At 46.9% G+C, this 15,469-nt stretch overlaps 1 protein-coding gene across 3 annotated transcripts in view; it reads right to left on the bottom strand.

Annotated features, from left to right (window-relative positions):
* Positions 1-1,149: 1,149 nt before the first annotated feature.
* Positions 1,150-15,469, bottom strand: part of LOC311591352 (cell adhesion molecule CEACAM1-like) — a 35,751-nt gene continuing 21,431 nt past the window's right edge. The window contains exons 9-11 of one of the 3 annotated variants that reach the window (XM_084770871.1): positions 4,374-4,405; positions 3,055-3,157; positions 1,150-2,738 (exon numbers count right to left, since the gene is read on the bottom strand). In XM_084770871.1, coding sequence (XP_084626997.1) covers positions 2,515-2,738; positions 3,055-3,157; positions 4,374-4,405 — 359 coding nt within the window. In that variant the 3' untranslated portion in view covers positions 1,150-2,514. Of the gene's footprint in view, positions 2,739-2,768; positions 3,158-4,373; positions 4,406-15,469 lie in introns of those variants that run through there. The other 2 variants (XM_084770869.1, XM_084770870.1) reach the window with 2 other exon arrangements.

Here is a 15,469-nt window from a genome sequence, read left to right as displayed (position 1 = left end):
CTGGCTGAAGAGGTTGCAGAGGAGAACATGAACATGTGGCCTAGAGATCCATCTTCTTGGGATGTTTTGGTGAGGAACGCAGCTGATGTCTGCCTGAGGCTAATTGAAGGGTTGTGGTTGACAGCTGTGGCAGAAGAGATTTCCAGACAGCCTAGCACTGACTGTGAGGATTGGTTCTCAGTGGCCACACTTATGCAGCTCTATAGTGAAAAGGAGCAGGCTGAGCAAGGAAAAACACAAAAGGTACAGTCTGAGGAAAAAGAGGGCCAGGAAGTGTAAACAGAATAAAGAAAAGCCTGATGCCAGGTGGAATAAAGGGAGTGGTGACATCAGCGCAAGACCCCACCCAGCTAAGCTACCAACTTGTGAAAAAAGAATCAGAGTGAAGAGGAATAAAGAGAAACTTATGGCCGGGCTTGCTGGTGCACACCTTTAATGGCAGCACTGGGAAGGCAGAGGCTGGGGGACATCGGAGTTTGAGGCCAGCCTGGTCTACACAGTGAGTTCCAGGAGAGCTAAGGAAGTGAAGGGAACTCCACCAACACAAGAGAGCTGTTGAGGGTGTGACTGAACGAGGCGACCATGTTCCAGCCCCAGCTGGCAGCAGAACTTGGCAGCTTTGGTCAGGTGGTTCTGCCTTTACAGTGAAGGATACAAGGGTGGGTTGTGGGCTCTCTCTCCACAGCTTTGGGAAGCCACCGAGGTCAGGCGTGTATGTGTGTGTGTGTGTGTGAGTGCCCTGTATAGAAGCTTAGAGAGGCCGTGGTGTGAAGCTGTTAAGGCGAAACCTGGATTGCCAGGGAGGCCCCGACATGTCAGAGATACAAGAGGTTTGTCATTTGGCTTAGGAAAGCTGCTACCAGGAAGCTGAACTATTCGACTGTGATCGCCTGAGCCTGTTCCTGGAAGCCCGATTGAGAACCAGACTCCAGAGTCGATGCAAAAACAAAGGAATTTATTAATCTGATGCATCAGGGTCCACCAAACTACGGGGAGATGGAAAGAGCCCGTTCTGTACTGTAGAGGGTCTAAATACCCTTACAGACACAACCTAGTACAAAGTGTTTCTTGTATGCAGCAGAATGATGGATCCTGTTTTTACAACCATTCTGTCGGCCTGTGTGGTTTCTGGGAGCATTGGGTCCATCGGTGCTGAGGTGTCCATTGATGCTGAGAGATATTAGTGAGCAATGTTAATTTCTGTTATTTTGATTTTAGTGGTGTAAGTGTGTGTTTGTGTGTGTTTCCTTTTTTCTGGTGTGGAATTATTTATTTCTTGTGTTTTGTTGTATATAGTTAACCTCCTTGGGATGGAGATTTCCTTCTAGTATTCTCTGAAGGGGTGGATTTGTCTATAGATATTGCTTAAATTTGGTTTTGTCTTGGAATCCCTTGTTTTTCCATCTATGGCTATTGAGACTTTTGTGGGTGTAGTAGTGTACGTTGATATCTCTCCAGTCCTTTCTGGCTTTTACAGTCTCTGTTGAGATGTTGGTTGTCATTCTGAAAGGTCTGCCTTTGGGATAGTTCGCCATTTTCCCTGTTGGCTTTTAGTGTTTTCTTTGTTCTGATCAAAAAGACTCTGTAGAAATGAAGGGCAGCAATCACCCGATCCATCCCACCATCATGTCAAAACTCTCCTACTAGGTGACCAGAGGACCCCTCTTCAGTGGCCCAGACCTCCTGCCCTCCATCAAAGACCCTCCCTATCAGGAACCCGCTAAGACAGAGTTGATGTCCCTGTTCCTCATTTTTTTATGTCGCCTTAGAACTGGGAATGATAGTTTCCTGTTAATGGACTACACTTCCCAGCTACCCTTTCGGCCATTCCAGGCCTCTCAAAAGAGAGGAAACTTGCTGCAGCTGTGTCACCTAATATGTAAAGGGTTGTAGCCATCTTTTAGCACAGATAGAGTCAAACAGTCATGTGGGTGTGATGATATCCCATTGCTGTGTCTACCAATGATTGTGGTCCCACCAGCAAATGGTCAAAGCCTCCATTTTTCTGTTTCTGTCCCTTTGAAGCTGCCTCAGACATCAGACATGCAGGGACCCACCTCTCCACCTCCTCTGCCAGGCATCTCTTGAGCACTCGCTACTGTATGAAGGCCGGTGGGGACAGACTTCTCCCTCTTTCTTGATGCAGCCTTTTCATCCTCTACTCTCCCGCCACAGTTGTGGGCAGAGGCGTACAGGGAGACAGATGGAATTAGAATGGAGGATCATGCAATGCTTGGTGGTGAAGACAGTGGGGAATGCGAGCAAGAGAGGAAGTCTGGGCTGTGTAACAGGACTGGATACTCCCCAGTAGGCGGAAGAGCTAGGCTCAGGGAGCTAAGGAGACAGCGGTGGCAAGGAAGACCTGAGAACACTGAGTGGGCAAAAGTCGCGCAGTGCCTCAGGCACTTGCTGGTGGCTTGGGTCACTTAGGTTTGTGGGACTAGAGAAGAAGTCACAGCTGAGGGGTGGGGAGACTGCACAGTGCGGGAATCCCAAATGGACATGCATGGGAGCTCATAGCTCTCCAGCACGGAGAGCTGCAGCCCAGCTGCTGATGACCAGAGCCTTAGCCCAGGAGCACACTGTCACCAACCAGGACTGTTCCAGGTGCAGGACCCTTGGTTTCAAGGCCCCTATGTGTACAGCATGACAGGACATATGTGCAGAGAGACTCGCACTAGACTCCCAGAACTGTACACAAGTCGTCCTTCCAATGCCAGAGATCACATTCCAGGAATCTGCAGACATAAAGAGTCACCTGGATGGTCAGTGGTCACCCGAATACAGCCCAGTATTCTCTGCTACAGTGGACCCACTAAAGCACTCTTGCTGTTGTGGTCTAGAGGGCAAAGTGCTTCACCAGCAATCCCTTGCCCGCTAGCCCCCTGGCCACCTATTCGGTTAACTGCCTCTCTCTCTGTTGACTCTGAAGCCCGGGCTGCAGAGTTGTGTGGGTGAGGGCTTCTCCTCCCTTTTCCCCCTAGTGAGAGGCAGGAGCCTGAGAATACATGAGCAGTGCAGCTAACAGGACAGGTCCCATCGATGTGGTTTTACTTTGCAAGGCCATTGCTCTTGGTAATGGGGATGGGGACACTGAAGTTGGTGGTGTGGGTCGCTGGGCGTTGGTCTTCCGGAAATAATATGAAGCTCCATCCACCTGAAAAGGATGAGCAGCGATCAGTACAGTTGGCTGAGGGGGAGATAGGGAGGTAGGTAGATAGACAGATAGATACATAGGTACACAGATACATACATACACAAATATAGAGATGATAGATTGTAGATAGATAGATAGATAGATAGATAGATAGATAGATAGAAAACAACTTGCGAGTCCCTCCTCACTCTCTCTGACTCTTTCCCTGTGTGTGTGCATGCGTGCATGTGTGTGTGTGTGCATGCGTGCATGTGTGTGTGTGTGCATGCGTGCATGTGTGTGTGTGTGTATGTGTGTGTGTGTGAGAGAGAGAGAGAGAGAGAGAGAGAGAGAGAGAGAGAGAGAGAGAGAGAATTGGGTCCCATGTGACCCATGCTTCTCAGGGCCTAGAGTGCTGTGAGTGCAGCACATTCCTGCCTTACATGCTGCTGTTTGATCATACCAGGACCTTTGTACACTCAGGCAAGCCCTCCTGCAATGGCACTCCATTTCCAGACTTTTCATCTCTTTTAAGTTCCTAGGATGACTTCTCAGTTGCTAAGAAGACAAGGCTCACCAGCATCCTCTCTATTAAGAGGCAGCCTATAGGGTCTGTCGATCTACTGAACAGGAAAGCAGGTCATCTGTGCCAGAGACGTTAGAAAGCAGTACAGAGCCTAATTTAACACGCAGCCTGGGGGCCCCTGTCCATTGTCCTTGCTCTTGAGGGCCTTCCATCGGCAGTGGGCCCTTTGGGTGACACCCACCCTCACTCTTGATCAAGCCTCCTGTCTTTCTCTAAGAAACCGGCCAGTCTCCTATCCAATGCCCTGTGCCTTGTGTGGATTCATCTGTCAGATGACAAGGGACCAGGGTGCAGGGCAGAGGAGGGGACAGAGTGAGGTCCCTGAACCTGCCCCTCTCACTGCTGTGAATGGAATCCTTGCTTTGAAGGCCAGAGCAGGTCCAGATGAGGCTAGACAAGGGAGAAGGGTGTGGCCTTCCTTGTTTGGGTCTGTGCTGGGAGCTACAGAGCTGCTAGCTCTTCCCACCCTTTAACCTCGTTCTGTAGTAGAGGGAATGCAGGTGAGCAGGCCAAGGAAGAAAGAGGCGAAGCTCCTTGTCTGCTGCAGGAGGGACTAAGGTCGCAGAGTGGATCTCACAGCTGTGGCTCCAAGAGACCCCAGTCTGCAGAGACATCTGAGAGGAAACAGGCAGTGCAAGTGGCAACACTCACCTCATTAGGAGAGCTGTCATGGGGTCTGTGACCTGTGGAAGCAAGAGAAGAGTCACCAGGCCATGGAAGCGCAAAGCTTGTGATTTGCAGCTGAAGGAGGTGGCAGTGGGTGGTGTAGATGTGGGGTGGGGCTGAGGGTTGGTGATGCTCATGGTTGGTAGAGAATGTGCATCCTACATCATCTGCTTTACAGATGCAGCTTATTAGGACCAGAGGAGAGGTAACAAGGACAGAGGCCTGGGTTATTCAGTGCAGGAGTTCTCCCAGTCCACAAAGCCTTGCTTATTCTTCCCTCTCAGTGTGTTTGTGGGTGACATGCTCCTGTGTGGAGGAGGAACACAGTGGCCATGACACCCAGAACACACAACAGAGTATCTCCTCAGGGAGAATGAATGTCTAGGACCTTCACAGGCTGCAGGGAAGGCATTAGGATGAGGAACTGGCTCCTGAAAAAATGGTTCCCGCCGGCCCTTCTTGCCTAGTGTGAAGCCCATGTAACCCCGTTTATGAAAAAGACTCCATTTTAAGGGCAATTGACCTGGGCAGGAACTCCAGTTTCAAGGAAATCCCCTCATTCCTTCTTCTTCTTTTTTTTTTTTTTGTAGATTTTTGAGACAGGGTTTCTCTGTGTAGCCTTGGCTGTACTGGACTCACTTTGTAGACCAGTCTGTCCTCGGACTCACATCAATCCAGCTGCCTCTGCTTCCTGAGTTCTGGGATTAAATGTGTGTGCCCCGAGGCCTGGCTTCAAGAAAATTTCAAAACCCACGAAGGTTTGCTTAAACTACGGGCTCTGCCCTAGTTTCACCATCAGCCCTAGCAAAGGACCAATCAGTAAATACCTGGAGATTACCACATGGCCCAGATATTCTATTCAACAATTGCTGCCTGCCAGCCCCTGGTGCCATGTAACCATCACCCCTAGCAACAGTAAATACCTAGAGATGACCCAAGGGTTGTTTTGAATAGCTTGAGTAAAACAATTATGGTTTGGCCCTCCAGACAGAATCAGTCAGTTTCTATCACCCAATACTTGTTAAAATTTCAATCAGTCAGAGAACTGACAATCTGGAATTCTCCAAACCTGGCTGTAACCCCAATTAAATCCCTGCTGATTTGGAGCTCGAGACTTTCCATCCTACTCTGCTGTGTTAGTGACTGTTGTGAGCCCCTGTTTGAGCTTCAATAAAATTACTCTCCTGTATTCCCATCAGTAATGGCTCCTTGGTGGACTTTTGGGTTCCTTGCAACCTGGGCTCAACATTTGGGACTTATCAGGATCTCCAAGACCGCCCCCCCCAACCAACAACCTCCCCGTTACTGGAATGTTGACATCAGCCAGTAAGTATCTCTATGCTTGTGAAATTGTCTGTGTGAAATTCTGGGTCTCATTTTCTGAGCAGGTTGGCAGAGGGTCTAAGTGGGCAGGTTGCAGGAAGGCTACCAAGAGGGATCCAGAAGACGTTCCAGGCCCTTCTAGAGGGGACGGAGTGCCCCGTTAGTTTGGAGGGGACTGAGTGTCCTGGAGGAAGGTGTGGGTTGCTCCTGTGGAATGGTGTGAGGCCATCATCTTACTTTTGGTTTTGCCTCTAATGAAGAGGAGGGTTGTTCTGTTTTAGGCTCTATCTGTCCCTCGTGTCTATCTGTCTGTCTGTTTGTCTGTCATTTATTATTGCCTGTTGAACTGGACTGAGATGACGGCACAGACTGCATCCACCCCTTTAACTCTCATGATGGAACATTTTCAGGAAGTTAGGGAGCTCATAATCTAAGTTACTAAGTTAAAAAGGCTATAGATTCATGATTCTCTGTAGCTCGAAGTGGCCCACTTTTGGGGTAGGATGGCCACCCATAGGGACCTTGGATTTAGAGACCACGAGGAGTGTCTAAGAAACCATGTTTCATCCTGACAGGGACACCCTGACCAGGTCCTTTAACATTGTCACCTGGGAAAATCTGATTTGTGAGTCTCCTGCCTGGGTCAAGCCCTTCTTGCTTCCACAGAAACGGCAGCCTGAGGTAGTCTTGGCAGCCTATGAACAGACTCCCAGAGGACGTGGTGGGAAAAGACAAACCAAAACTAAGCTGACCGTGCCACTCTACCCGGTCCTTTAAGGAGGAACCGAAGAAGAACTCATTTTCTCCCTCCCTCCCAACCTACCCCTATTCCCCCACAGCACTGTAGAGAGGCCAGAGGCAGAGAATGCGTGCAGGACAAGGTTGGGGGTGGCAGTGGGGCCACCTGATGAGCATGGCAATCAACCCTACCACTATTGGCCCTTTGCCACCAGTGATCATTATAACTGGTATGCTCAGCGTGCAAGTGTTCAGATAACCCTAGGGATCTAGGGATTTAATTAACCTTTTAGAAACTGTCCTAATTACCCATCAGCCCACTCGGCATGACTGTCAGCAACTCCTCAAGATCTTGTTCACCACAGACGAATGACAGGGAATCCAGAAGGAGGCCAGGGAATTGGGTCCTGGAGACAAGGGTCAACCTACTACCATACCAATCTTGACACTATCAACAACTTTCATCTGTCCTGACCTGACTGGGACTTCAGCCTGGCACAAAGTAAGGAGAGGAGCTGGATTAATCACCAGGCTCTGTTGGGAGGTCTCAAAGTGGCTGCTCAGAAGCACACTAATTTGGCCAAGGCAGGAGATGTATATAAGCAGGGGGCAGAGGAAGGCCCTGCAGTCTTCCTAGCGAGGAACCAGGATCATTTCCCTAGATATATGCCTATGGACCTGGAAGTGATGGAGACGAAAGCAGCCATAATGATACACTTTGCCAACCAGGCGGCACCAGATATCAGGAAAGAGTTACAGACAATAGACATACTAGGAAAACAGAATATTCAGGACTCGGTGGCAGTAGCAGAAAGAGTGTACAGTAAGGGAAATGTCAGAGGAAACGCAGGAAAAGGCTGACAACCATCAGACCAAAAAGTTGGCTCGGATCCTGTTGGCCACCACTGAGGGCGAACCAAAGGAATGTGAACCTTAACTGAAACAGACTGAGGCAGAGGGACAAGGTAAGGGGGAGTGCAGGGAGCAGCCCCGGTTTGGAGAGACTCAATGTGCTTACTCCAAAGAGGAGGGCCACTGGGCTAAGGAATGCCCCCCAAAACAGGAGAGGGGCTGCCAAAGGGCGTCATGGTTCTGGATGAGACGAGCAACTAGAGGGGATCGGGTGTGGTGCACCTCCCTCCTCGAGCCCAGGCTAACCCTTAAAGTGGAGGGGAAGCCTGGTGAGTTCCTGGTAGATACCGGAGCTCAACATTTGGTTCTGCTTGAACCACATGGTCGGTCATATATGTGATGAAACCTCCTGGGTCCAAGGATTCACGGGTATGGAAAAGTGTTCATGGACTACACGAAGAATGGTGGACTTGAGGTGGCTTTGGTATTGCACTCATTTATGGTTATTCCTGATTGTCCCTGTCTATTGCTAAAAGCGACTTGCTCCACAAGCTATGAGCCCAAAATCATTTCCAACCATGTGGGGCAGAGGTTATTAATCAGGAAGGAAAGCCCGTTCAAGTGCTAACCATGGGTCCACACATAATACCAACTCCACGAGAAACAACCCTTACCAGGCCCTGACATAGATCGGGGGCTGCCTGTGTTCCCCAAAGCATGGGCTGAAACTGGGGGTAGAGGGCTAGCCAAACGAAGGGCCCCTGTGTTTGTCTCAACAAAGCCAGGTGCAGATCATGTGCAAGTCAGCCAGTACTCCATGCCCCTAGAGTCTCACAGGGGATAACTCCCCACTTCAGGGTGTTCTTGGGGGAATTTTGAGGCCATTTTAGTCAGTATGGAACACCCCTTGCTGCCAGTATGCAAGCCATCCTCAGTTGGCTACCCACCAGTACAGGACCTCCTTGAGGTGAACAGGAGAGCTATGGACATCCACCGCATGATACCTAATCCATATACGCTCCTGGGCTCACTGCCTCCAGATCATCAATGGTACACATTCATGGACTTAAAGGATGCCTTCTTCAGCTTCTTGCTGGTACCCAAGAGTCAACATATCTTTGCTTTCAAATGGAGTGACCCAGAACAAGGCATCGATGAGCAGCTGACCTGGATTTGATTGCTCCAGGGGTTCGAAAACACTCCCACCATCTTTGATGAGGCGCTACATGATGACTTGTGTGAGTTCCACCTACAGAATCCCCATCTGATTCTATTATAATATTAGATGGCCTCCTTACAGCAGCTGAGTAGACAAGAAACATGCATGGATGGGACCAAGAAACTCTTAATGGCCATTGCGGAACTTGGATACTGGGCATCTACAAAAGAGGCCCAAATCTCAAAGTCTGAGGGAAGCTACCTGGACTGTGTCCTTAAGGCAGGACAAATGTGGCTGTCTGATGCCAGAAAAGAGATGGTCTTCAAGATACCCGAGCCAGACTCCCCTCGTAAAGTCACAAGAGTTCCTAGGATCAGTCAGCTTCTGCTGCCTGTGGATACCAGGGTGCGTAGAAGTTATGAGGCCTCTCTAGGGGGCCACCAGAGATAACCAAGCCTTCCAGTGGATGGACAAGTTACAAACAGCCTTTGACCAAGTTCAAGCTGCATTGTCAGCGCCAGCCCTGGGACCACCCGATGTCACCAAACCCTTTCACTTTTCCATTAGCAAGGGGATTGCTAAGGGTGTCTTGGTATAACACTTGCATCCATGGAATGGACAGGTGTCATACCTATCCAAAAGATTTGACCCTGTTGCAGCAAGATGGCCCCCATGCGCGTGGATGAAGTGGCAGTGTCCCTGATGGTCAAGGATGCTGACAAATTAACACTGGACCAAGAACTGCCCATGACCACCCCTCATGCTGTTGAGAGGATCCAGAGATAGCTCCCAGACTGCAGGCTCAGGAACACCCCTCTGACTCACTATCAGGGCTTGCTCCTAAACCCTGCCAGAGTTCTCTTTCAGGTCCCTACTGCCCTAAACCCAGCTATGATGCTCTTGGACACAGACTTGGAAGCTCTGCTCCATGACTGTGCTGGCATCACGGCTACCAAAGATGTTAGTTAGCCATTATCCACTGCCTGGACACCTGAAAGGTGATACCCCTGGTACTATAGGAAAAAACCTGGCTCAGCAAACTGAAAGAAAGAGAGAGAGAGAGAGAGAGAGAGAGAGAGAGAGAGAGAGAAAGAAATGGCTTGACGGCTAAGCTAACTATAATGGCCTGGCTGCCTGACCCAGGGGGTGATGCCTCTAGCAGAATTTAAATGGATGAAGCAATTGCCCATAATTCGATGCCACGAGGGATGGTGAAAATTGTTGAACCGTAAAGTCATTTGACCTAAGGCTCTGGGAGAGCAAGTTCCCTCCGAGCTGCACCAATTGACTCACATGGGTGTCTGCAATGCAGAACCTCTTAAAATCAAGACCCGAGATGCTAACCTCAAAATTGAATGCGTTGTCGCTACCTGTAATGCGTGTCAACTCACTAACGTTACCCAACATATAGGTAACACTGGCAACAGCCTGAGAGAAGAGTGACCTGTTGTTCATGGAAACTGGACTGTACTAAGGGAAGCCTAGAAGGATGGTTACAGATATCTGCTGGTATCTGTAGACACATTTTCAGGGTGGACAGAGGCCTTCCCCCCAAGCACAAGACAACAGAGATGGTAGCCAAAAGCTCCTGGAAGCCATCCTGCCAAGGTATGGTTTTCCAGTAATGTTAGGATCAGACAATGGACCCACCTTTGTCTCTAAGGTGAGTCAAAGTTTAGCAGAGGTACTGGGGGGGGGGGGAGAGATTGGAAATTACATTGTGCACTCGCACTCCAGAGCTCAAGACAGGTACAGAGGATGAACAGAACCCGAAATGAAACCTTAACTAGATTTTTAGGGGATCCAAGATGGCGGTGCCAAAGACATACCTCACCTGATCAACAGGGCAACATTTGACGTACAGCAACCGAAGGACTGATCTGAGAACCACAAAACACAAGTCCTGGTGACACCCTGGTGAGAGGGATCAAAACTGTGTTGAGCATGGTTGGGTCCAAACTCAGGCTACCTGACTAATCCACAGAAAAGTCCCTGGTACCTGCAGGCATGGACATGCGAGTGCTGAGGCTAGTGCCACACGCCTGCTTGGCTGGTAGCTTCTGGAAATTCCGGGACACAGGGAGCTGTGGCGTTCAGAAATACCAGTGTCTGTGGCTTCTAGCACAGAGCAGACACCACAGTCTGGAACACAAGTGAATCTGACCTCAGGTCACCCAGCAAACCCACAGAAAGTTCCAGGGTCCAAGCAAGCACTAGGCACCCACTCCAACGGCTATCCACGTGGTTAGCTGGTGGGCAGTTTCTGAACTCTGGATCTCAGGCTACACAAACACCAGCATTGCTCATTGTCCTCCACCCCCTTGGAGGCAAGCAGGCCCACAAGAGCAGCTCTCTGCTTGGTGTCTATCTCTGTCTGCTCCCCAGGTGCCCTATATTCCTTGTTCACGATCAGGGAGCCAACAGAGACAGTGAACTCAGCAGAGGTGAGTTGGGCTGGGCACAGGACCAAAGTCCCATTGTCCTCTTCCAGAGGAACCAGGTGAGCTCACCTGGAGCAGCTCTCTGCTTTGATACCTTTCTGCCTGCTCCCCAATTGCTTGACCTACGTGGATCATAAACAAGGAGCCAACAGAGATAGTGAACCTGGCAGAGGTGAATAGGGTGAGGAACCAAAGCCCCATTGTGTATACCTATTCCCAAACCCTCTGAAAACCAGAGTCCACCAAACCTGCTAACACCAGAGACATCACAATGGGAGAGACCAGTGTAAGAACACAAGCAACAATTTCCATGGTCATTTGATAGCACCAGAAACCAGCAGTCTCACCACCACCAGAAGCCGTGGAGAGAATATCACAGCAGATGCCCAAGAGAAGGATGTCAAATCTGAGGTTATGAAAAGGATAGAGGCCTTAAAGGAGGAAAATAAATCCCTCAAAACCATACTAAGAAAGATATTGAACAAATTGCTTAAAGACATTTGTGATTTAATATCTACATGTCTTATCTGAGATCCTGCTTAACAGATTTGTTTTTTCTCTGAAAGCTATTTTCTCAATAATATTTATAATGATAATGACTTAGAGATAATTTTAAATATCTTGAACTAAAAACAGTTTTAATTAAAAAAAAAAAGAAATCTGCGAAAGACAGAAAACTACAATCAAATGGTGACAGAAATTAATAAAAGGATTCAAGACCTAAAAATGGAGCGAGAGGGCTGGAGAAATGGCTCAGCAGGTAAGAGCAATGACTGTCCTTCCAGAGGTCATGAGTTCAATTCCCTGCAACCACATGGTGGCTCACAACCATCTATAATGTGATCTGATACCCTCCTCTAGCCTGCAGATGTACATGCAGGCAGAGCTCTGTATACATAATAAATAAATAAATAAATAAATAAATAAATAAATAAATAAATATTTTTTAAAAATGGAGAGAGAACAATGCAGAAAACACAATCTGAGACAATCCTAGAAATGGGAAACCTAGGGCAGAAGAAAGGAACTACAGAGAGCAAGCATCATCAACAGAATTCAAGAGATGGAATGGTGGGTTACCAATGCTCATCTTTGCCTAACGGGGTTATTTACAATTAATAAAAGTTCATTTGGGAATTTCTTTCTTCTATCTTTCTCTCTTACTTTCTATCCCTTTTAATATTAAGGAAAAGGGGGGAAGGAAGGGAGAATACAGGGTTGTAGAATAAAAGGTAGATTATTGAATCTACTAACTTCAAAAATTCTACATTGGTATTGTAGATTAATGGAAATTTAAGACTTTTGATTGATGGAAATTTAAGACTTCAACTTTTGCTTCAGATTGATATGAACTTAAATTGTATTCCATTCATTTTTGCCTTATGTATTGTATGTTATATGTTGACAAAATATTGTATGTTAGAAATTTACGTTCTTTTTGTTCAATGTTTATTCGATGTATTATTCATGTACCACTAATGTCTTATAAAAACTGTTTGGAATCATCGGGGATAAAAGTTGGTATTTAGTTACGTAGAAATCCTATTAGATACTCACTTTGTTATAGAGCAGGTTTGTTTAATAGCTTGTATATGTCTTCAAAGGAATAGATTGATAACTGTAAGAATAGATAGATTTGCTCTTCAAACTCTTCAGAGATCCACAGAATATGGCATTTAATGATGAGGGCTTTCCTGACAGAGAGAGACATCCGCTCCTGGCCGCCTCTCCATTTACATCATTGAAGATGGGGACTTCAAGAGACGCTGGTGACAGAATGGTCATTAGACGGAAAAACTGCTCTACTACTGCTTTTATCTCTACTGCTGATGACAGGATGATTGTCTGCAATGATCAACAATGATGCTGGAAAGATGACTGTCCAGCTTTAAAGAGAATAGATGGACCAGACCGTCAGATTTCCTGCTTCAAAAAGCAGTTCGTTGGATGTTTTGGGCCGATAAGGCTGAAGACTGATTGCCCCAATGAAGGAGAGAATTCGGTGACTATCCAGGCAGTCTGCTCTCTCTGTACCCTGCAACTTGAAAGTTGCCTGCCAGCACTTCCTTTATTAGATAGATTTTCCTTCTTGGGTCTCTGATGGGATTGAAGACTAGATAGCCACAGTGTAACTAGAAGCTTTAGTAGATTAATAATTACAATTTCTCATAAAAGAAAAGGACTCTCTTTGGTAAGATAGTGGTATACTTTCCCTTCGGTTAACGAGTATAAAAGGACTTTGTTATGTTCTTGATACCTAATGAGTATGTATATATGTATATATGTGTATATAGTTCTTAATTTTTTAAACAGAAGGGGGAGGTGTGGAAAAGATTAAGCTTTGTCACAGGTGAAAGCAGTCTTGGCGGGCTTTACCCTTGGGGCACACCATGAATACCTTGTGAGAGACTGTTTAGAGCCTTCCTGGACTTGGAATTCAAGAAGCCTACCTGGGAACCCCACCGTGGCTATTGTTTTCCTAATTGACCCTCAAAGGGAGGAGGAGACCGCCCTTTGCATGTGACTGCGAAGAGGGTGAGAGAAAAACAACAGGTTGAGAGAAGGCGAGAGAAGAGCACAGAGAGAGAGGAAGGGACCGGACCAGCTCGTGGGACTTAGACACCTAAGGACCCGTCCTGCCGAACGGATTCCAGGAGGTTTTAATCTTCTGTCCCTTTAACCTTTTTTTTTTCCTTCTTATATATGCTAGTTGGGTTGTATAATAAAGTTTAATTGTTAATAAACAGAGCCAACAACAGAGAGCAAGCATCATCAACAGAATTCAAGAGATGGAAGACAGAATCTCAGAGGTAGAAGATATGACTGAAGAAATCAATACAATAGTCACAGAAAATGTTAGCTCTAAAGAGCTCCTGACGCAGATCATCCAAGAAATTTGGGACACATTGAAAACTTAGGAACGTCCATTCTTCTACTGAGGGACACTCAGGCTATTTTCATGTTCTGGCTATTATGAATAAGGCAGTTATGAACATGGTTGAGCAAATGTTCTTGTTGTGTGCTGGAGCATCTTCTGGGTATATTCCAAGGAGCTGAATAGCTGGGTCTTGAGGCAGCCTTATTCCCATTTTTCTGAGATAGCGCCAGATAGATTTCCAAAGTGGTTGTACTAGTTTGCATTCCCACCAGCAATGAAGGAGAGTTCCTCTCTCTCCACATCCTCGTCAGCATGTAGTGTCACTTGAGTTATTGATCTTAGCCATTCTGATGGGTGAATGATGGAATCTCAGAGTTGTTTTTGATTTGCATTTCCTTGATGACTAAGGACGTTGAGCATTTCGTTAAGTGTTTCTCAGCCATTTGATATTCCTCTGTTGAGAATTCTCTGTTTAGTTCTGAGCCCCATTTCTTAATTGGGTTATCTGGTTTGGTGGTGTTCACTTTCTTGAGTTCTTTATATATTTTGGATAGTAGACCTTTGTCAGATGTAGGGTTGGTGAAGATCTTTTCCAAGTCTGTAGACCGTCGCTTTGTTCTGTTGACAGTGTCTCCTGCCTTACAGAAGCTTCTCAGCCTCATGAGGTCCTATTTGTTAATTGTTGACGATAAGGCCTGGGCTGTTGATGTTCTGTTCAGGGAGTTATCTCCTGTGCCAATGTGTTCCAGGCTCTTCCCCACTTTTTCTTCTAACCAGCATAGTGTCTCTGGTTTTATGTTGAGGTCTTTGATCCACTTGGACTTGAGTTTTGTGCATGGTGACAAAGATGGGTCTATCAGTAGAAGAATGGATTAAGAAACTGTAGTACATTTACACTATGGAATACTACTCAGCTGTTAAAAGCAAGGAATTCCCAAAATTTGTGGACGAATGGATTGAACTGGAAATGATCATAATGAGTGAGTTAACCTAGAAACAGAGTCAAATGGTATATATTCACATATATCTGGACACTAGCCCAAGGGGCATGTCCCATGAAAGTCTTCAATTACCAGGAAAGTGGGACAGAGGGGTCGACTTCCTATTGGGACTCTAGGTGAGAGAAGTAAGGGAGAGTGGGGAAATAGAAGGATCCAGAGGGTCCTAGGAACCTACAAGAAGAACATTATAACGGACGGATCAGTGCCAGGGATCCTGCTGAAAGTATGGCACCAGCCAAGGACAATACAGGTAGTAAACTTTGAACTCCAACCCAGATCTAGTCAATGGACAGGACATTCTCCACCATTGAGTGGAGGGTGGGGACTGACTTTCACACGAACTCTAGTGTCCCATATTTCATCACGTCCCCTGGATGGGGAGGCTTGGCAGTACTCAGAAAAAGGATCGCAGGCTACCAAGAAGAGACTTGATACCCTATGAGCATATACAGGGGAGGAGGTCCTCCTCAGTCACAGTCATAGGTGAGGTGGGGGAGTAAGGGGAAAATGAGAGGAAGGGAGGAATGAGAGGATACAAGGGATGGGATAGTAAATGAGATGTTGGGAATAAATTAATAAAATATATTTTTAAAAAAAGAAAAAAAGGGCAAACCTAAGAATAATATAGATAGAAGAAAAAGAAGACTCCAAGCTGTAAGACACAGAAAATATTTTCAGATAGATTGTAC

This window comes from Acomys minous, assembly GCF_964271855.1.
Source record: "Acomys minous genome assembly, chromosome: 20".
NCBI lineage: Eukaryota > Metazoa > Chordata > Mammalia > Rodentia > Muridae > Acomys > Acomys minous.
The sequence above is the reverse complement of the archived record's forward strand: the minus strand, read 5'-3'. Positions and strand labels throughout refer to the sequence as shown.